We start from the raw sequence: 21,913 nt of genomic DNA, 5'->3' as shown, positions 1-21,913 counted from the left end.
TATCACACTGTTCGTTCTTAACAAGTCTGCTCTGAACTTGAAATATAGTGATCATGAATAGGAGATTTGATATCTAACGTAATAAGCAGTACCGTATTTCAAAAAACAAAGCGCACACCTTTTTCAGTTACCAGCCTTTGAGCTATGACGCCAACCAATAAGATCCTTTCTCTTCAGTGTAAACGGAAGTGAGCAGTTACCAAAAACAATTATCACCATTGCGTTGTTAGTATTGTTATTTAGACGTTTATTAACACCTTTGAACTCAAAATATGCTTAACTGCACAGCATTACATACTTACCTCAGGTAGTGTTTATTTCGCGTTGGAGACAGGACTTTGTTGCTAGATGTTCTAGGTAAGGCTAGCTAGCTGCTAACAATGGCTAACTGTATTGTTTTTCATACTCAAATAGCCTCCGTCTTGGAGGTGCTAGCGAATGCAGCCGTGGCAGAGATCTGTAAACTCGTAGATGACGACTATGCAGTATTTCGTTTGGAAATAACCCAAAGCCAGAAAGAAAACAGGACATTGCGGAGGAAACTACAGCTGCTGGAACTGAAGGTGGCACGGGAGCGCGCAGAGAGGACCATTCGTCCGAGTAGTGTCAAGATCCTCGACCGATACAGAGGAATGGCAAGAGGTACATTTTGCAGAAGGCCGAGGTTGCGCTGCCTATCGCCCCATTCCCCTCTGCGCATGTGTGACCTTAGATGTGTTAAACACATACTGTAGAATAGATGGTTAAAACGTCTTAGGGATAGCCCCCTTTCAATTTACGCCTAAATAACATACCCAAATCTAACTGCCTGTAGCTCAGGCCCTGAAGCAAGGATATGCATATTCTTGGTACGATTTGAAAGGAAACACTTTGAAGTTTGAGGAAAATTTGAATTGAATGTAGGATAATATAACACAATAGATCTGTTCTTTGAAATGCAACAGAAAGGGCCCTGTTCCAGCCATTACTCTGGTTGTAATTCCGATGGTGCCCACAAGAAGGCAGCAGTGTATGTGTGGATAATTTGAAGCATGAGCGAACTACATGACATTTAGTGTGGTACATTTGGGCAAATCGTGAAGGAGACATTTGCATTCATATTACATTTTTCTGCAAGAATATCGTCAAATCTGTATACTTGGACTTTGATTTAGCTTTTCCAGTATTAGTAGCCATATTATAAGTTCAACATTTGCAAAACAACCAGTTTTCATAACTTCATAACTCTGAATATTTGTATAATTTTTGTCCAAAAGGAAAAGGCGTGCTGTCGTACAAGGTTAGTAGATACATTTTACGGCAGATACAAGGTTTACTCTCGTAAAGCCCAGCTCATTAGCTATCTAGCTAGCTTTGTTTGACCCCGATTGGTGCTTATTTGACAACGTTAGAGTTGTTCAAGTGAAGTCCTCCTGCGTCAGTAGCGTGCCATGAAGGAGTTGCTCTCTGACCAAATATGGTGTCCTATTGGATATACAACACCCCAAATGATATAATGAAGTCTCGTTACGTTCTAGGATCTCTAAAGAATACATACGAACATGATTTGACTGGTTGAAACAACGTTTTGGGTTAGATTTTCACAGATTCATTTCTTTGCTAATTGAACGAGTGGAAATACAAAATCGATCGTGCATGCTATATGGACCTTTTTAGGATATGAACAAGGATTTGATCTAACAAAACAACACTTCATGTTATCTCTGTGACCCTTTGGATAATAAATCGGAGCACAATTTCAGAATGTAAGTCCACATTTCACCTTCAGGGATGAATTTATCAAACCTATCGCGGCGAAAAAACTGTTTTGTTAGGAGCTTTCCTCAAACAATAGCATGGCATTTTTTTTGCAGTAATAGCTACTGTAAATTGGACAGTGCAGTTATATTAACAATAATTTAAGCTTTCAGTCGATATAAGACACTTACATGGTGACACAAGGCGCTGCATGATTTACAACTGTCCAGTTGACGGAACTTGGGTGTTGGTCAGTTTTTTTAATAGTATGCAATAACTCCCCTGATTACTTGGTTGTCTTGCCCAAAGACGCTCATATTATAACCAGATTCTTGTTTTCTGCACTTCATATTATTTACCCAATGAAAACAATGTGATGCATGGAACATAATACATCAATCAATAAATAGTATATCAAGAAGTATTACCTTACATCCTTGCCAATTCTAGACATTATTAATTGTGTACAATATACCATTGAACATTGACAGTAGCTAACCTAACCACCTCTTTTCCCCCAATCACACTCTCAGGTGAAGGACATCTCACTGGAGGCCACAGGAGGGTTGTGAAGCCAGCTGGACACAATACATGGAGAGATGACCAACCAACCACTGTTGATGAGGAGAGTGGAACCTCAACCCAGCACGTTATCGTGATAGAGGTTAGTGTAATAGTATAACATCTAAATTACAGTTCCTTTGTTAATCAAATCTGGCCCATTTATTTCAGAAAGGCTGCCTTCAGCTATTCACTTGCTTACATGTATCTGCCATAGGGGAGCTTGTGAGACTTCTCTGACACAGTGTTTTTGCTGCAGTCATTTATCTGTGGCGCTGCGCCACGGCAAAGAAATATGGAACTTGAAAATAATATGTCTGCCGAGGCACACTTTTAAGATTCTAGAACAGTGCACATTTACTCTGCAAGCAACACGAGTAATGCATGACAACCCCATAATAGAATAGTTTCTCTTTACCAAGTTGACTTGTTGTTGTGTGTTCTATGCGAGAGAGATATTCCTCTGAAGGTGCATTCAAGTTATGAGTGCCTTAGGGAGGGAAACATGAATTCTGATAAGCAGTCAATGCATAACAATTCTTGCAATCACCGGGAAAACAGACGTTTTAATGGCCTTTGTTAAATATAGGGGATCCCAGTTTTCCATTCCTACTTTATTTATTTCTCAACTCCTTAGCGAACTGCACCATTTTAAACCCGTTGTTTTTAGCAGTGGCATGGTTAAGCACATTCCCACTCCAATTGCCTGTGAGTTTATCGGGGAGAGTGGGGGAAAATGTAACACGGGTCAATTGTATAGTAACTTGGGGTAAAACACAACCCTTCCTCAAACATTTTTGGGGGAGTGACTTAAAAACCATTGTGATGAGACGGATAACATTTTTAGTTGAGCAAGAGTAGTGGCAACCAGGGAAAGTGTTGGGGGTGAAATGGTGACATGAAATGGTTTCTGGGTTCTGGGGGGGGGGGGACTCCAAGTTACAATAACAGAGAGAGCTACATCATATTCGCTGTGTTTATTCAAGTTTTTGGGGATACAAAATTCAGCAATAGGATGCTAACTAGTTAAAAGATCATATTTGGGATCTAGCTAATGATTAGCCCAATAGGGTAAAGGCAGATAGGCAACCCCGTGCTTCAGCCTATTTGTTTATAGCCACTATGCTCCATCAGTTGGGCTACAGGTGATAATGCTTATTACTAATAGCACATTTGATAACATGGACAATGCATAGGCTATATTTATGTTCAAATAAAAAAAATTGTCAACCCGAGAGTCGTCCTGTTATTTTGACCAATCAATTGGTTGAAATGTTGAAACTTGTTTTTCCATATATAGACAGACATGCGTTTTGAATCCAATTAACTACTGAGCTTGTCTAATACTTTAAGCACACTGTTTGATTAAATAATTAGGACACACAAATTACTTAAGAAAGAGCCCGATGATCACACTGTGCTAAAACAAATGACAGCGAGTGCCTGTGTGACTGGCTTACGTTGTCTCACTTTCCTCCCTATTGCAGTGAAAAGGTACCACAGCACAGCATGTTTTTATTGCAGTGCTGATGCTGCGATCTCATTTCAGGCATTTAGTTTCTTACTGAAAAGTTATTTTACCGAAATCCCAAATTTGTTTAGGAAAAACATTCCCTCAACCCTTGCTCTCTTTACATGAAACATGTAAGCATCGCATGCAACCAATATGGCCTGACCTATAGCTTATCATAATGACGTCAATAAATTGGTTATAACAAACTACGAACACAGTAACACGTGACAGCAAAATGGATACGGAGGATGTGAAAAATAAACTTGAAATGGGTGAATGTTTACTGGTTTCTTAGGAGGTAAAGGGGAAGTCAGATCTGTGGAAGACATTTGACCTAGTTGTGGAAACGACTGGGGATCAAGAAAAATGAGGGTCTGGGAGCAAGCGTTGCGTAAATATTGTGTGCCAAACAGGTGTTGTTCGATTACATAAACATTCATTAATAAACATCACTAAATAACAACACTAATGATTTATAAAGCCTTTATTACAGCAGACTAAAAACAGTTGCATACATTCGTGAATTGCGGTTTATTTATTGTTTAGGCTAATTATTCAAAGCTCCCTTTGTTATTTAATTTAAAGCTAAAATGCTTGATTGCTTTTCAAAGCATTAATGTCTAATATGCTGTGTGATGGCATGAACAAAGGAATCATTGATTGATTCATATAGTAGGCTATATATTGAAATAAATATATATATATATATATATATAGTAAGTAAGTTATGGTATTATGACTAAACAGGACGCGCTCTTAAGCCTATAGCTCGATGGTGGTTATACAAGGCTATACAAAGCCTACTAATGATAATATCATTACGTATAATAATGATGATCATAATATTAAATGCAATAATAACAATTAGAAGATCAAGAAAATGTAGGGTATAGGAGCGAGAGCTGCATGCATATTATGTGACAAACAGGTGTTGTTAGATTACAATATTTTTTCCTGCCTGTTTGGAACAGTATAAACAACACTAAATACATTATAAGTAATACCAGTCTGTTATAACGAAAACATTTTTGGAAGCTTTTATTACAGCATAGCAAAGATTAAAAACAGCAGAATCTGTGAAATTGCTTTATGCAACATTTTGCCGTTGCACGAGACTTTTGTGCCAAAGGAATCAGTAGGCTATTAAACAAACACTCAAACAGGCAACAGAAGCAAAATCTGTCTTATTTCTGTAGATATATGGATGATTTATAAAGCCAGGCACATTTAACAGCTATTGATTATAGACCTAATTAAATTGGGGTTTCCTCTCTCCTCAACTTTCTTAGACAATTAGGCTCAAGGCAAGGGATGTTTCCTCGTCTCTGCTGCTCCTGCCTCCGATGGGTTCTTAATCCCAATATGCTGGTCAACTTTGCTATTATGCACATAACAACATAGGGAAAGGCGCCAATTCTACAGCGCACTGAAGATTATGTCGACAGCGACCGTATCCAACACGGAGAGAGTGCATTTGTTATAAAATATTAGATTTTTTAGTGTTGCACCATTATTTTTTACATACAGTTGAAGTCGAAAGTTTACATACACTTAGGTTGGAGTCATTAAAACTCGTTTTTCAACCACTCCAGAAATGTCTTGTTAACGAACTATAGTTTTGGCAAGTCGGTTAGGACATCTACTTTGTGCATGACACAAGTAATTTTTCCAACAATTGTTTATAGACAGATAATTTCACTTTTAATTCACTCTATCATAATTCCAGTCGTGTTCTGTCTCCTAGAGATTAATGTACTTTAGTGCGAAAAGTGCAAATCAATCCCAGAACAACAGCAAAGGACCTTGTGAAGATGCTGGAGGAAACAGGTACAAAAGTATCTATATCCACAGTAAAACGAGTCCTATATCGACATAACCTGAAAGGTCACTAAGCAAGGAAGAAGCCACTGCTTCAAAACCGCCATAAAAAAGCCAGACTACGGTTTGCAACTGCACATGGAGACAAAGATCATACTTTTTTGAGAAATGTCCTCTGGTCTGATGAAAAAAATATATAACTGTTTGGCCATAACGACCATCGTTATGTTTGGAGGAAAAAGGGGGAGGCTTGGAAGCCGAAGAACACCATCCCAACCGTGGAGCACGGGGGGGGTGGGGTGTGGCAGCATCATGTTGTGGGGGTGCTTTGCTGCAGGAGGGACTGGTGCACTAAACAAAATTGATGGCATCATGAGGTAGGCAAATTATGTGGATATATTGAAGCAACATCTCAAGACATGAATCAGTCAGGAAGCTTGTTCGCAATTGGGTCTTCCAAATGGACAATGACCCCAAGCATACTTCCAAAGTTCTGGCAGAATGGCTTAAGGACAACAAAGTCAAGGTATTGGAGTGGCCATCACAAAGACCTGACCTAAATCCTATTGAAAATGTGTGGGCAGAACTGAAAAAGCATGTGTGAGCAAGGAGGCCTACAAACCTGACTCGGTTACACCAGCTCTGTCAGGAATGGGCCAAAAATTCACCCAACTTATTGTGGGAAACTTGTGGAAGGCTACCCGAAATGTTTGACCCAAGTTAATACATTTAAAGGATTAAATGTCAGGAATTGTGAAAAACTGAGTTTAAATGTATTTGGCTAAGGTGCATGTAAACTTCCGACTCCAACTGTAATATAACCATATACAACTTCAGTATCACGTCTTAGAGTAATGGACTGTGCCATCCCCGTGGCCTCCGCAATGGATTAGTCCACTGAAACAGGTGCGAATCAGACAGGTGTCTTGTGCACCATGGAAAAACCCTCTACATTTAGACTGCTCGACTAAAGAAATCTCGGTCACCAACAGCCTATCCACCAAACAATCTAACAGTTGACTAAATGGGGTCAGCCCTAAAATCATTTTAACAAATCATTTTACGAATATGTTATTGGGGCAAATTTCTGGAGGTATAAATTATATTTTAGATGGTGTCAGCATCATTTTATTTTCCTTCATTTTGGATAAGAATTCAACCTTTTCCCCCCACTGCTACGACATTGTTATCAATTCTACTCATGTACCTTTAATAAACTCCTTCTTCTTGTCAGTCTGAAGATGCAGAAGTTGCAGGTCCTAGAGGATTGTCTCTGGTCAAGCAGGAGAGGACTGAAGGAGAGGATCCACTACACAGCAGAGACATCCAGGCTGGAGCAGCGGCACCTCCTGAATACACGGAGGACCTCACCGCCAAACCCCAGCCCAGGGCCCGACACAGCATTGCGGAGGTCAGTGGAAAGCCGAACGGCGTCCTCAAGACAGAGACGAACACAGAGAATTTAACTGTAACACAAAGGCTCTTACACACAGGATCTGACCTCAAGTCAGACCCAGAGAGACTGGGGTTGGGGAGACTGGGCTGTCCTCCTGCTTCTCCCTCAGAGTATTTACTTTACGGTGACTCGGGGACAGTTAATTCCCATCTGGACTCAGGTGACGAGTTTGAGACTGGCAATGATCCGTCTTGTTCTTACACTACAGAAATGAACCCTGCCAACATGCCCTTGGGTTTAGAGACACAGACTGATCTGTCTAGAGGGGACATGAAACGGTATAGTAGTAGTGTATACTCTGAAGGGTGCCTAGATAAGAAAGGGGAGGTTATAGTCGTAGATGAGGTGGCTGTGAAAGTAGAGGGTGACGCTCCTCCCACATGGAATGCAGATAGTCACCTAGGAGACGGATACTCACAGGGCAGAGATATCTTAGATTACAGGGAAAGCTTAGAGACAAATCTCAATGTCGACACCCACTCCCCTTTACACACGCTCAGTGGAGCAACATCTGGCGGTAGTAAAAAGAAATGTTTCCTCTGCATGTTCTGTAACAAAGGCTTCAGCAGCCCCCAGAAGGTGGAGATCCACCAGAGGGTCCACACAGGGGAGAAACCCTTCAGCTGTACCCAGTGTCACATGCGCTTCGCAGAGGCTGGCACACTGAAGAGGCACCAGAGGGTCCACACTGGGGAGAAACCGTTCGTCTGCCACGTGTGCCATGCTAGTTTCTCACACTCGTTCAACCTGAAGAGGCACCAGAGGGTCCACACAGGTTAGAATCTTACAGCTGCCCCCAGTGGGAGAAGTCCTCCCACCAGCTGAAGATGCACCTAAAGGTCCACATGGGAGAGAGGCCGTTCGCCTGTACGCACTGCGGGAAGAGGTTCTCAGAGAGGAGCTACCTCAGGATACACCAGCAGAAAAACCATTCTACTCTATAACATAGAAAGTAACCATTTGATTCAATTGCTTCTGAGGTTTAAATCAAACCCTGCGTTAAAGACAAAGATGGATTTTCCTTGTTCTGTACAGAAAAGATCTACAGATGCATTTGGATTAACGACAGTAACAGATTTGAATATATCTGAGTGGAATATTTTATCCAGACATAGTGTGATATATAAGCCTAAAAAGTCTGTTACATATTGTGTTTGTACTGTGTAGGCTATATGATGTTCACAAATGCCTGTTTCATTACTTTCATTTAACTACTTAAATGTTTTCCAAGACACTTTTAATGAGTATATTAATGCAGTTTATTTATCAAGTCCATGCAGATTTTTAGTTGAGACATGATGTGTGTGTGGATTTCATATGGTGTCATTTAAAACGTGTTCATGTTTTAATAAACACAAAATGGGACTTATCGTTCTAAGACTTTCATTGAGACTCTCTTTAGTATACATCACATCTGATCTCACCATATTCTACATACATACAACAATGCTTTATAACTAATATACACTTACTAAATATACCTACACATACCCACACACTAACAAACACCTACTGTACACGCCAAAATAGTTCAGTCAGGTTTGTCTAATGACTTGACTTATCATAGCTGACTTGTTTTTACCCACAACATATTTATGTCCACCATGATGGGTTTAACAACAATGAAGTAATTCTCTAACTACAGTATAAGACTCAAACCCAGTGGGGATGGGTAAACACTCCATGTTGAAAGTGTGTTTATCTGTGTGTGCGTGTGTACGTACCTGAGGGAGTGTATGTATGTCTGTTAGTGATGCGCGGCTTGACTCACTGAGCAGTTCCCCTATGGTTATATCTGCAGGGAATGTTTAAGGGTCATGAAATATTGTGTGGTTGGTGGCGAGCGGATTGAATAAAGAGAAACGATAGCTTTCAAAAAAATCCATAAATGTTTAATTATTGTGTCATTTATATCTATAGGGTACATTTAGCCTAAAATAATGAAAGAAAAACCTTTTAGTGGCTTTAGTGCATAAGCCCAAGTTTTAGCCTACACGCCAAATTCACATAGAAATATGTTATCGAGCTGTCATTCTCATTTAAATCAAGTTTAAGAAGCCCGAGTCTGAGGTCCTGAGTGCTCTGGAGCAGGTTTTCATCAAGGATCACTCTGTACATTGCTCCGTTCATCTTTCCCTCGATCCTGACTAGTCTCCCAGTCCCTGCTGCTGAAAAACATCTCCACCGCATGATGTTGTAACCACCATGCTTCACCGTAGGGATGGTGCCAGGTTTCCTCTAGACTTGGCATTCAGGCCGAAGAGTTCAATCTTGGTTTCATCAGACCAGAGAATCTTGTTTCTCATGGTCAGAGTCCTTTAGGTGCCTTTTGGCAAACTCCAAGTGGGTTGTCTTGTGCCTTTTACTGAGGAGTGGCTTCCGTCTGGCCACTCTACCATAAAGGCCTGATTGGTGGAGTGCTGCAGAGATGTCCTTCTGGAAGTTTCTCCACATAGGAACTCTAGAGCTCAATCAGAGTGACTATTGGGTTCTTGGTCACCTCCCTGGCCAAGGCTTTTCTCCCCCAATTGCTTAGTTTGGAACTAAACTAAGCAATCTGGCCAAACTTCTTCCATTTAGGATTGATGGCCACTGTGTTCTTGGGGACCTTCAATGCTACAGAAATGTTTTGGTACCCTTCCCCAGATCTGTGCCTCGTCACAATCCTGCCTCTGAGCATCTTAGATTCTTCGAAGTACAAAATTCAAAAGGCACTCGCACATCTGAGCCATCTTTTTTGCAGGTGCATGGTAACAGTTGAACAAGATAAAGGAAACCGCACACTGCTCTTGATAGTATCACTGATCTTTAATAATCTCACGGCCTTCGTCAGAGCTTTTGTGAGTTAAAAAAAAAACTGGCACCCTTATGTAGACCTAGCCCCGCCCACATCCGTTCCACTCATCGAAAGGGGTTGGAGGGGAAGGAAAAACAAATAAGTGCTACCAAATATAACAATATGCTTTTCATAAATATTTGAGTATGTAAATTAGATGTATTAAACACGTCTATAAAACCACAATGAGGACATAGCAAGTTTTCATTAATCATTGGGTACGTCGTACGAAAAATGATGTCCCTATCTTAAATAAATAAATTCATGTTCAAATTCACAACATACCATACATAGGCATTTAATCATTAAGTCCTTTAGGAAATAATGTCTGGAGGGTGAAAATCCCAAAACATTCTCTTTTACTCAGAGTATTATTGATATCACCACCCCTGTCTGATATCTTAACTTTTTCTATACCACAAAATCTAAAGGTAGAAATGTCATTAAAATGTACTGCGACTGGATAATCCGTCGTTTCTCCTGATTTGAACTTTTATGTTCACTAATCCTCTGTTTGAGAAAACGAGAGGTTTTACCGACATTGCAGAGCCCACATGGACATTTAATAATGTAAATAACATGGGTGGTGGAACACGTAATAATGTCATTTATTTGGAACCGTTTTCCTGTGTGGGTGGCAAAAATATTCACACTTCATCATGTTGTTGCACTGTGCGCATCCTCTGTATTTATAGCTACCATTTGGAAGAGGGCGTAACAATTCTTCTTTATTTTTACTATTTTCTGATGACTTCACTATTATTCTACAATGTAGAAAATAGTAAATATAAAGAAAAACCCTAGAATGTGGTGTGTCCAAACTTTTGACTGGTACTTTATGTAAATAAGGTATTTGTTTTTAAACTATTTGTTAATGGTTTTTGCTTTGTCATTATGGGGTATTGTGTGTAGATTGCTAAGGATTTGTATGTATTTAATACATTTTAGAATTAGGCTGTAACGTAACAAAATGTGGAACAAGTCAAGGGGTCTGAATACTTTCCGAATCCACTGTAAGCATTTCTTGCATTAAAATGACACAGCAAATGTAGGTAAAAAAAACGTATAATAATTTGACTTCGAAACAGGTTTGAATACAAATTTCTTTCAGCATCTTGAGAGAATGCGAATGCGCAGTTCGATACTGTCTGTAGAGGTGCTATCTTTTTCAGCATCATAAAAGCTGATAGTATTTCAATCACATAAAATATGCAACCAAGCCAAACTGAAATCTTATCAGAAACTTCTTGGGTCGTTGTCACAGCTTTCAATTTCCTTACAACCGGTCAAACTAATGTCGTTTGGAAATTTTGCTGAGAAATTTATTCCCGTTTTTTTTTTTTTTATTGCATTTTCTCCCCGGTTCCTAAACGGCTTGTGAAAGAAACAGAGATGACAGAGAACTTCACCAATGTCAATTACATTGAAGCATTGGTTCTATCGATTTGTGACATTTTGGTGAGCAAGGATTTATTTAGTCTTCTACGGCAACATGTAATGACAGAAGAGAAGCCTCATGTACTGTATCTACACTGAAGAAAATATAAACGCAACAAATAAAGTGTTGGTCCCATGTTTCATGAGCTGGAATTAAAACTCCCAGAAATGTTTCATAAGTACAAAAATATTATTTATCTCAAATGTTGTTTACAAATTTGTTTACATCCCTCTTAGTGATCATTTCTCATTTGCCAAGATAATCCATCCACCTGACAGACGTGGCATATCAAGAAGCTGATTAAACAGCATGATCATTACACAGGTGCACCTTGTGGGCACAATAAAAGGGCACTAAAATGTGCAGTTTTATCACACAACACAATGCCACAGAGGTCTCATGTTTTGAGGAAGCGTGCAATTTGCTGTTGCCAGATAATTTTATGTTAATTTCTCTACCATAAGCCACCTCTGTTGTTTTAGAGAATTTGGCAGTAAGTCCAACCAGCCTCACAACCTCAGACCACCGGGGGGGGGGGGGGACTCATTCTGATTGGCTGGGACTGGCTACCATGTGGGTGGGCCTATGCCTTCCAAGGCCCTGCGCCCCTGCCGTCATGTGAAATACATAGATTAGGGCCCAATTTATAACAGTTGACTGATTTCCTTATATGAACTGTAACTCAGCAAAATCTTTGAAATTGTTGCATTTTGCGTTTATATTTTTGTTAAGTATAATTACAGATAAGTTGACTAACAAATAGCACACCACAATGTAGGAAATTATAAGCAGAATCAGGCAAAAAACAAAAACACCCCCTGTCAATTTTTTTTGTTGCCATCTCTGATTGTAGCCCATAGCGCATTTTCTATATTTACGTGTTATGGTTGGGTGCGGGGCCTCTGATTTTCACTTTATTACACATGGTCAGGAGGATGGGGTGGGTTATTAGCAATTGCTTGCTGGTGCAGGTGAACAAACACATACACTATAATGTCTGTGTAATTTGTACCACCTCTCTCTCCCAGGAGGAGGGTCCGAAGGTGCTGCTGGGGAAGGAGGAGGGGTGTGAGGAGGGTCTGGGGAACCCTGAGTGGACCATGGTCATGGAGGACAACCAGACTACACCTCCTCCTGAACCCACAGAGGAACCAGCTGAGCAGCACAGGACCACACACAGTCTCACTGAGGTGAGCCCACTGTGAGCTACTGTCTGCATGGTATTAGTTCAGGGCCTGTATCCACAAAGCCTCTCAGAGTAGGAGTGCTGATCTAGGATCCTTTTAGATCATAATGAATAAGATTATATGGCAAGATCCTAGACCAGTACTCCTACTCTGATTCTCTTTGTGGATACGGGCCGAGGTCTTCATACATGTTGTCTTAAGTGTGGGACCATGCCTTTGAGTTATCAAACCATTAAAGAGTGACAAGTAATCAAATCAACTAACACATTTGCATAGTACTCATAGCAATCCTTCATTGCCCAATCAGAAGATGCTCCATAGCAAGGTGCTCATCAGATTTCTTGATCCAACATCCTCTCACTCTGTATCTCTTACAGTCAGTAGACATGGAGGATGGGAAGCCTGATCTGTTGCTGGTCAAAGAGGAGACAATAGAAGACAGACCAGAGAGCATTGACCTGCTGAGTGGACTAAAGATGGGGGAGCAAGGTAAGGTAGAAATACAATAGCCTACATACAGTAATATACAATATCGTCAATGAGAATAGATGAACCGCTTGGCTATTTTTGAAATCAATACAACTTATGTTTACATACACAAACACACATTATCACATATGAACTGGACCAGGTAATTGACAACAAAAAAACTCCATATGTAGAGTTCTCTTCCATGTTTGTAAAGTCTATTTTATAACCTCTTCCTGCAGGTGGTTGGCTGGAGTGTAACAGAGGAGACTGGGCGGCCATCTTGGATTCCCAGACCCAGACGGGTGCAGCTATGGGCCCAGGGGACAACATCACCGAGCAGGGCTTGACCAGAGGCGACATAGTGGAGGTCAGTGGATGGGACAGCATCCTCAACTCTGGGCTGGGGAACAACACTGTTAACCACAACCAGAAGCACAAAACAACATATCCATGACAACAGACTGGCTGAGACCAGGGCAAGGCGTAGATTTGGTCTGCAGGGACTGGGAGGTATCCGTATACGGCTGGAAAGAACAGACACAGACTCTGCTAGCGATGCTCCATCCTGCTCCTAAAGTTGTCATTCAGAGAGACTGACGGAGCCTCAGGCTAACCCCCTAACAGGTGCTGCCTTCAGCCTGCCTTCTATAGGATCTATCAACTGGAACATGGACCCTGTGACAACACAGAGAGGAGCTACCTCAGGATACACCAGCAGAAAATGATTAGTCTATAATGATATGTAGTAATAATAATACATGTATTTCTTTATTTTAAATAGCGCTTTTCATACAGAATGTCAGTCTCTTTTAAAAAACTAACTAAAACAAGTTCAGGGAGCTGGCAGTTCATGGGAGAGGGTCTTCCACAGCTAGATGATGATGCAGTTCAGTAAAGGAGTAGCGTGATTGGAGGCAGCGTCGATGGTACAGCCAGGGAGGGAGACACATCAGTCAGACAAGCCTGGAGCTTTTCATCAAGAACCTCTGTCTCTACAGTTCACAGGTCCTCCTCCTCTGTGGGTAGGCTGGAACCTCCACCACCGAATGTGTAGCCTCCCATCTGGGTGATGCATCGGCAGCAATAAGTGCCTGGAGGCCACCACACCTGGGCAGTAATCAGCAACAGTCTCCTACGAGGCCAGCCTGTGTCATCCCCTCACACCACAGTCCACATCTTTCCATGTAGTACTAGTTAGTTAGTTTGTAGTTAATTCTGCTGGTTTTGGATGTAGTAGAGAACTGGATGAGGTGGACTGAGGAAATAATGAGTATGATGAGACAGAGTAGATGATATGGTGATGGTTGGTGTGATGGTGTCTTACAATGCTTCACTGAGGAAGAGTGACAAAAGTTGACCCTTTAGGTTGATGCTTGTGTTTTATAGTGAGGTAAGGATAGTGCCTTAATTTATGTTTACTTGACATGAAATAGTGAAGCTGTGTGTGTAATGTAATGTCGAACCTTTTCCGAAGTCCTCAAAATGTCATTTTATCAATGCGAGGGTGCCAGATTTACAGAAAAATGTATATTACCATAGTGAGAAAAGTTATTATTCTTGTCTACTTGACTGTACTGACAATCTTTTTAAATAATTGCAGGGACTGAGTTTCCTTTATCTCAGTCGAAACAAAACAGTATATTTAATTCTTGAATCAACACAATCAACACAAATGGAAATGGAAACCTTAATGCTTTTCTGTTCAATTTGTTATTACAGTCTGCAGTCCATGAGGACCTGCTGATATCCGGTGTTGCTGGCGGGAGAGACTGGACCTGTGAAAGGGCTGGTGTCAAACCCTGGGCCCGGATCTGGACCCTGGATCAGGAGCCTTCACTCTTCCATCCCAAGTCGGAACCAGGATCCAACCACGAGGGACAGAGACTCCTCCACACCACAGAACACAACCAGTGGACAGGTGGACTGAACAACCTCAGTCCTGGTGGTCATCAGATAGACAGAGGCTCCAGTCAGGGATCCAGTCTGCAGCCCAGGCCCTTCTCTTTACAGTCTCATTGCAGGGATGAGGCAGGGCCTGGGGCTGATAGAGATAGACCCTCCTGTTCCTATGATACAAACACCACAGTATCTATGATGAACAGAGCAGGTCACCCTGGGCTTCAGCCTTTACAGAGAGCGGTGGGAGACCCCCCTGGTGGGAGTCTAACAGGAAGTCTGTCTTCTCCTTCAGGGTCTCATCTAATGCCTGGTGAATGGGTCCATAGAAGGCCTGGGTCAAGCCTTCCTCGGGTACCTCATGGTTACCCTACCAATACAGACAGGGTCAGGATGGGCGTTCACCACAAGATGTACTTAACCTATAACACAGGGCACCATCCAAACAACACCCAAACAATGGCTAGAGGTCAAGGAGGGAGCTCAAATATTAACCACCTGAGGGTGGTGGCTCCCGCTTCTACCTCCTCTGGTGTCATTGGGTCACAACGTGGGAGGCAGAGCATTAAGACAGACGCCGACAAGCCGTATGCCTGCCCCACGTGTGGGAAGTGCTTTTCTGAGGCAAACTATGTGAAGGAGCACCAGACCGTTCACACCAAGGAGAGACCCTTCAAGTGTAAACTATGTTACAAGAGCTTCTCCTTCCGGAGTAACCTTATCAGACATAGGAGTGTCCACAATGGGAAGAAACCTTTCAGCTGTACCCAGTGTCATATGCGCTTCTCCCACTCGTCCAACCTGAAGAGGCACCAGAGGGTCCACACAGGGGAGAAACCATAAAGCTGCCCCCAGTGTGAGAACAGGTTCTCCCACCAAAACCAGCTGAAGATGCAGCTGAAGGACCACACTGGAGAAAGGCTGTTTGCCAGGAAGAGTTTCTCAGAAAGGAGCTACTTCGGGATACACCAGCAGAAAAACAATTCCACTCTATAACATAGAAAGTAACCATTCCCCTCGATAGCTTCTGAAGTTTAGATCAAACCCTGCATTAAAGACAAAGATTAATTTTCATCGTCAGCAGAAAATATTATTCCTGGGTAAACTACTGCATCCAGACATTGTGTGATATATAAGCCGAAAAATACTATTACGTATTGATTTTTGTACTGTGTAGGCTATATGATGTTCACAAATGCCTATTTTACCAAGTTCATGCAGATTTTCTTTTGAGACATTACACTAACATTTTTGTCAATTAGAAGACTTAAAATTAGTGCATTCATCTTAAGAAAGCTTGGTAAGACAACCACAACACAGTTATAGGAAGTACATGTTTCCTCAAAGTACTTCGTGCCTTCAGAAAGTATTCACACCCCTTGACTTTTTTCCACATTTTGTTCTGTTACAGCTTACATTTTAAATGTATTACAATTGATTCATTGTCAAAGTGGAAATGTGTTTTTCGCAATTGTCTTTTAAGTCAACGAGTATTCATGCCATCTATTATGTATGTAGTAAGTTCAGGAGTTAAACTGTATTTAACAAATCACAAGTTTTATGGACTCATTCTGTGTTCAATAATAGTGATTAGCATGATTTTTCAATGACTACCTCATCTCTGTACCCCACACATATAAATTACATGTAAGGTCCTTCAGTTGAGCTGTGAATTTCAAACACAGATTCACACACAAACACCAGGGAGATGTTCCAATGCCTCACAATGAAGGGCACCTGTTGGTAGATGGATTTTTAAAAAGCAGCCATTGAATATCCGTTTGAGCATGGTGAATTTATTAATTACATTTTGGATGGTTTATCAGTACACCCAGTCACTACAAAGATACAGGCGTCCTTCCTAACTCAGTTGCCGGAGAAGAAGGAAACCACTCAGGGATTTCACCATGAGGCCAATGGTAACTTGAAAACAGTTACAAAGTGTAATGGTTGGGAGGGGCAGTTCACCTTGCTGCTCTGCAGGCAACCATCATGGTCTTGTAGTGGATACGAACTTCAACTGGAAGCCAGTGGAATGTGCGGAGGAGCAGGGTGACATGGGAGAACTTGGGAAGGTTGAACACCAGGCAGACTGCGGTGTTCTGGATAAATTGCAGGGGTTTGAAGGTACAAGCAGGGATTCCAGCCAACAGAGAGTTGCAGTAGTCTAGACAGGAGATGACAAGAGCCTGGATTAGGAACTGCACTGCTTCCTGTGTGAGGAAGGGTCGTACTCTACGGATGTCGAGCATGAACCTGCAGGTGAGAGTCACTGCTTTGATGTTTGCAGAGAATGTCAGAGTGTTGTCCACAAGGTTCTTTGCACTCTGGGCGGTGGACACCGTGGAGTTGTCAACCATGATAGTTGTGTCACGAACTGCAACGCTGCTGGGTTTTTCCCTCTCAACAGTTTCCCGTGTGTATCAAGAATGGTCCACCACCCAAAGGACATCCAGCCAACTTGACACAACTGTGGGAAGTATTGGTGTCAACATGGGCCAGCATCCCTTGTGGAACGTTTCGACCCCTTGTAAAGTCCATGCCCCGACGAATTGAGGCTGTTCCGAGGCCAATGTTTTGTACACTCAGTGTATACTTAAATATACCTACACATCAATAGAGGGCAACACACTAACAAACACCTGCTGTACACGTCAAAATAGTTTAGTCAGGTTTGTCTGACTTTTGACTTTGTATAGCTCACTCATTTACCCACATCATTATAAGTATTTACCATGATGGATTTGATACAGATACAGCAAAACCCCTGAGTCACTTTGGGAGGTGACAAAACCTTTTTTGGGAGGAAACTCTCGTTTGCCTCACAACTTAATTAAACTCGCAAAAAAAAAGCATTACTCTAGTCGAAAATGAGCAGAAACAAACATTTACAGAGCAAAAAGGGAAGATTTCAACAGCGTTAAAACATGAGTATAACAGCTTACTACGATCTCATTTATAAATGCATTGCACAAGAGTAACATACTACTCTCAGGGGGAGATTGCTAGTAGACTTTTGGCTGCAAGGCTTAAGCTAAATTAAGCCTTGTCTTGTATCAATACAATTCAAACACCATCCGGTAAGATATCACATGACCCAACAGAAATGAATGATATGTTTAGGCAATTTTATTCCCAATTATATACGTCAGAGGTTGACCCTGATCATAGAGAGATGACACATTTCTTATCAACATTCGAAGGCCCCAAACTCAATAGAGGGCAATATTAATTCCATGATTCCCCACTTAGTCATGAAGAACTCAGGAGTGCATTAACATCTATAAGAAGAGGCGAATCACCAGGGCTTGATGGTTTTCCTCCTGAGACGTTTCATGGAATATTGTGGGGTAATAGTTTTTCAATGTATTTGAAAAATATTTCCAGCTCTCTCCCTTTCGATAACTCCCCCTTTTTGAGGTTCCGAGTGGTGCAGCGGTCTAAGGCACTGCATCTCAGTGCTAGCGGCGTCACTACAGATCCTGGTTCGATTTCAGGCTGTATCATAACCGGACGTCATTGGGAGTCCCATAGAGCAGAGCACAATTGGCCCAGCATCGTCCGGTTAGGGTTTGGCTGGGGTCGGCCCTCATTGTAAATCATAATTTGTTCTTAACTGACTTGCCTAGTTAAATAAAGGTTACATAAAATTAAAATGAATAATTAGCCACTCAGCTATTACTCATAGGCCTACCTGATTACTTCTTATCCCTTGCTCAAATAGCCTACAGCTGTGTCTGTCTCGAGCTCACTGGTGCAAGAGACTCTGAGGGCCCCAAACATTTTATACAATGTTGCAAGTTTGATATCGGGGCTTCGGGCTGGACCCAAATGAATATACTGAACAATTTCTAAGATTTTACTGAGTTACAGTTCATATAAGGAAATCAGTCAATTGAAATATATTCATTAGGCCCACAGAGAGAGAACTACTCCTTAAAATAGTGCACTTATTTCTCATTTGCCTGAACGAGAGCCAGTCAGCCGGAGTATGCGTGTGCCGAGCCTTTTGCCAAATACAATTCTTGAGGTGGAGTAACTCTGCAAGATCAACTGGATGACCCGGTTTTTAATTCTCATTTTCTTTATGGGAGCTTGTTTGTTAAACAATATCACTGAAAATAAAATTAAAATAAGGTCCAAGTGTCTTCGACGGAGGGGATCAAGCTGATTCTATACCATTTTACAGAGGCCAGTTCATGAAGGAAGGCTTGCTCATTAAAGTTATTTAGCAGGTGTCTATGACAAATCAGGACAGGTCGTTTCATTGAGCCGCCATTACGAACACAGGCTGTAAAACAGTGACCATTACAGAAAACACCAGACTGATACCAATTAGGATTATTTGTGAGGATAACATCGAGGAGAGTAGCTTTTTCTGTCTGTTTGGAGTTATACCTTGTGGGATTGGTAATAATCTGAGAAAGAGTTAGGGAGTCCCATTGCTTTAGGACTTGGTCAGGTGGTTTAAAACATGTCCCAGTTTAGGTCACCAAGCAGGATCAGCGAAGCAGATATCAGAGCACAAGTCAGAACTGGGGCTAGCAACAGTAGATGGGCCAGGCTGTACATGCACATTTCAAGATATCATCAGCAATAATACAATCAAGGCACGGCATAGGACAGGGAGAGCTCTGCAGTGCTGATTTATGACATCTGAATGCATCAGATGGCAACAAGATCATATTGTACAGCAATTTCAATATGTAACATGAATATAAAGCCGGCGAGAGGTGGTTAGAATAGGATGGGAGACCAAAAGTCTGTGTAACCAATAGAGAGTCAGAGTCCCGAGTGTGGGAACAAACAAAGTCTGTCCCACGGATGGGTAAAGAGAGTTTTTAATCAACAAAGTATGCAGGAATCATGAGGCAAATAAATAGCTAAATACACAAGAAAAAAATATATATACAACGACTTGGGGCTAGCCATTGTAAGTTCGGAGTCACTCGCCCCAACAGTGAGTGAGTGCTGGAGGCGAGCGAAAGCTCGGGAGAGAGGGGTGAGTGTGGTAGGGATACCTGTACCAGACAGGGGGAGACAGGCCAGGGAAGACAGTGAACAGATTTCCAGTTGGTATCCAAGCAGCAGTGCAGCAGGCAACTGGAGTAGGTGTCACGCCCACTTGGGAGAAGCTTTTCTGGAGGCAGATTTCTTGTAGAAAATGCCAGTGAATGATCTTCAGCATGTTAAATGTGCAACCAGAGGGAACAAATGCTGGACCACCTATACTCCACACACAGAGACACGTACAAGGTTCTCCCTCGCCCTCCATTTGCCATATCTGACCATAATTCTATCCTCCTGATTCCTGCTTACAAGCTAAAATTAAAGCAGTAAGCACCAGTGACTAGATCAATAAAAAAGTGGTCAGATGAAGCAGATGTTAAGCTACAGGACTGTTTTGTAGCACAGACTGGAATATGTTCCGGGATTCCTCCAATGGCATTGAGGAGTACACCACATCAGTCATTGGCTTCATCAATAAGTGCATCAATGATGTCTTCCCAACAGTGACCGTACATACATACTCCAACCAGAAGCCATTGTTACGTAGCTAGGAGTGGTGGGTGCGGATTCAGGCACAGAGAGCAGAGGGTTTTGGGTTTGCCGTATTTATTCCGGAAAGAAATAAGGTCACGCCAACAACAACAGGCGAACATAAAGACCTACCCAAAACAGGACACCAAACAGTCCAAAAAATAACCAAAACACAACCATCCACAAACAGAACAGAAAACAAGCCCGCACAAAAGCAGGCGGGTACAGAAGGCTTAAATAGCCCTGAACAAAAAAAAAAACGAGAAACAGGTGAAACCAATACAGACATAACCAACAGAAAAGGAAAAGGGAATCCGTGGCAGCTAGTAGACCAGTGACGACGACCGCCGAGCGCCGCCCGAACAGGAAGAAGAGCCACCTTCGGTGGAAGTCGTGACAGCCATGGATTACAGGCATTGTCCACACTGAGCTAAAGGCTAGAGCTGCTGTTTTCAAGGTACGGGACTCTAACCCAGAAGCTTATAAAAAATCCCACTATGCCCTCCGACGAACCATCACACAGGCAAAGCGTCAATACAGGACTAAGATCGAATCGTACTACACAGGCTCTGACGCTCATCGGATGTGGCAGGGCTTGCAAACCATTACAGACTACAAAGGGAAGCACAGCCGAGAGCTGCCCAGCGACACGAGCCTACTAGACGAGCCAAACTACTTCTATGCTCGCTTCGAGGCAAATAACACGGAAACATGCATGAGAGCACCAGCTGTGCCGGAAGACTGTGTGATCACACTCTCCGTAGCCGATGTGAGTAAGACCTTTAACACTCTCCGTAGCCGATGTGAGTAAGACCTTTAAACAGGTCAACATTCACAAGGCCGAGGCCTCCCGGGTGGCGCAGTGGTTAAGGGCGCTGTACTGCAGCGCCAGCTGTGCCATCAGAGTCCCTGGGTTCACGCCCAGGCTCTGTCGTAACCGGCCGCGACCGGGAGGTCCGTGGGGCGACGCACAATTGGCCTAGCGTCGTCCGGGTTAGGGAGGGATTGGTCGGTAGGGATTTCCTTGTCTCATCGCGCACCAGCCACTCCTGTGGCGGGCCGGGCGCAGTGCGCGCTAGCCAAGGTTGCCAGGTGCACGGTGTAGCCTCCGACACATTGGTGCGGCTGGCTTCCGGGTTGGATGCACGCTGTGTTAAGAAGCAGTACGGCTGGTTGGGTTGTGTATCGGAGGACGCATGACATTCAGCCTTCGTCTCTCCCGAGCCCGTACGGGATTTGTAGCAATGAGACAAGATAGTAGCTACTACAACAATTGGATACCACGAAATTGGGGAGAAAAAGGGGTAAAACATTTTTTTTTTTTAAACATTCACAAGGCCGCAGGGCCATACGGATTACCAGGACGTGTAATCCGAGCATGCTCTGACCAACTGGCAAGTGTCTTCACTGACATTTTCAACCTCTCCCTGTCCAAGTCTGTAATACCAACATGTTTTAA

At 42.3% G+C, this 21,913-nt stretch overlaps 1 protein-coding gene across 1 annotated transcript; it reads left to right on the top strand.

Moving 5' to 3' along the window:
* Positions 1–161: 161 nt before the first annotated feature.
* Positions 162–16,365, top strand: LOC139374757 (uncharacterized). Its single transcript, XM_071115887.1, has 7 exons — positions 162–642; positions 2,271–2,401; positions 6,864–7,040; positions 12,388–12,549; positions 12,924–13,035; positions 13,257–13,384; positions 14,737–16,365. Exons 1-7 carry the CDS (start codon positions 381–383, stop codon positions 15,754–15,756), a joined length of 1,992 nt encoding a protein of 663 aa, XP_070971988.1. The 5' UTR covers positions 162–380; the 3' UTR covers positions 15,757–16,365.
* The last annotated feature ends 5,548 nt before the right edge of the window (positions 16,366–21,913 follow it).

This window comes from Oncorhynchus clarkii, chromosome 19 (genome assembly GCF_045791955.1).
Source record: "Oncorhynchus clarkii lewisi isolate Uvic-CL-2024 chromosome 19, UVic_Ocla_1.0, whole genome shotgun sequence".
NCBI lineage: Eukaryota > Metazoa > Chordata > Actinopteri > Salmoniformes > Salmonidae > Oncorhynchus > Oncorhynchus clarkii.
This window is presented reverse-complemented; position numbering and strand designations above follow the sequence as displayed.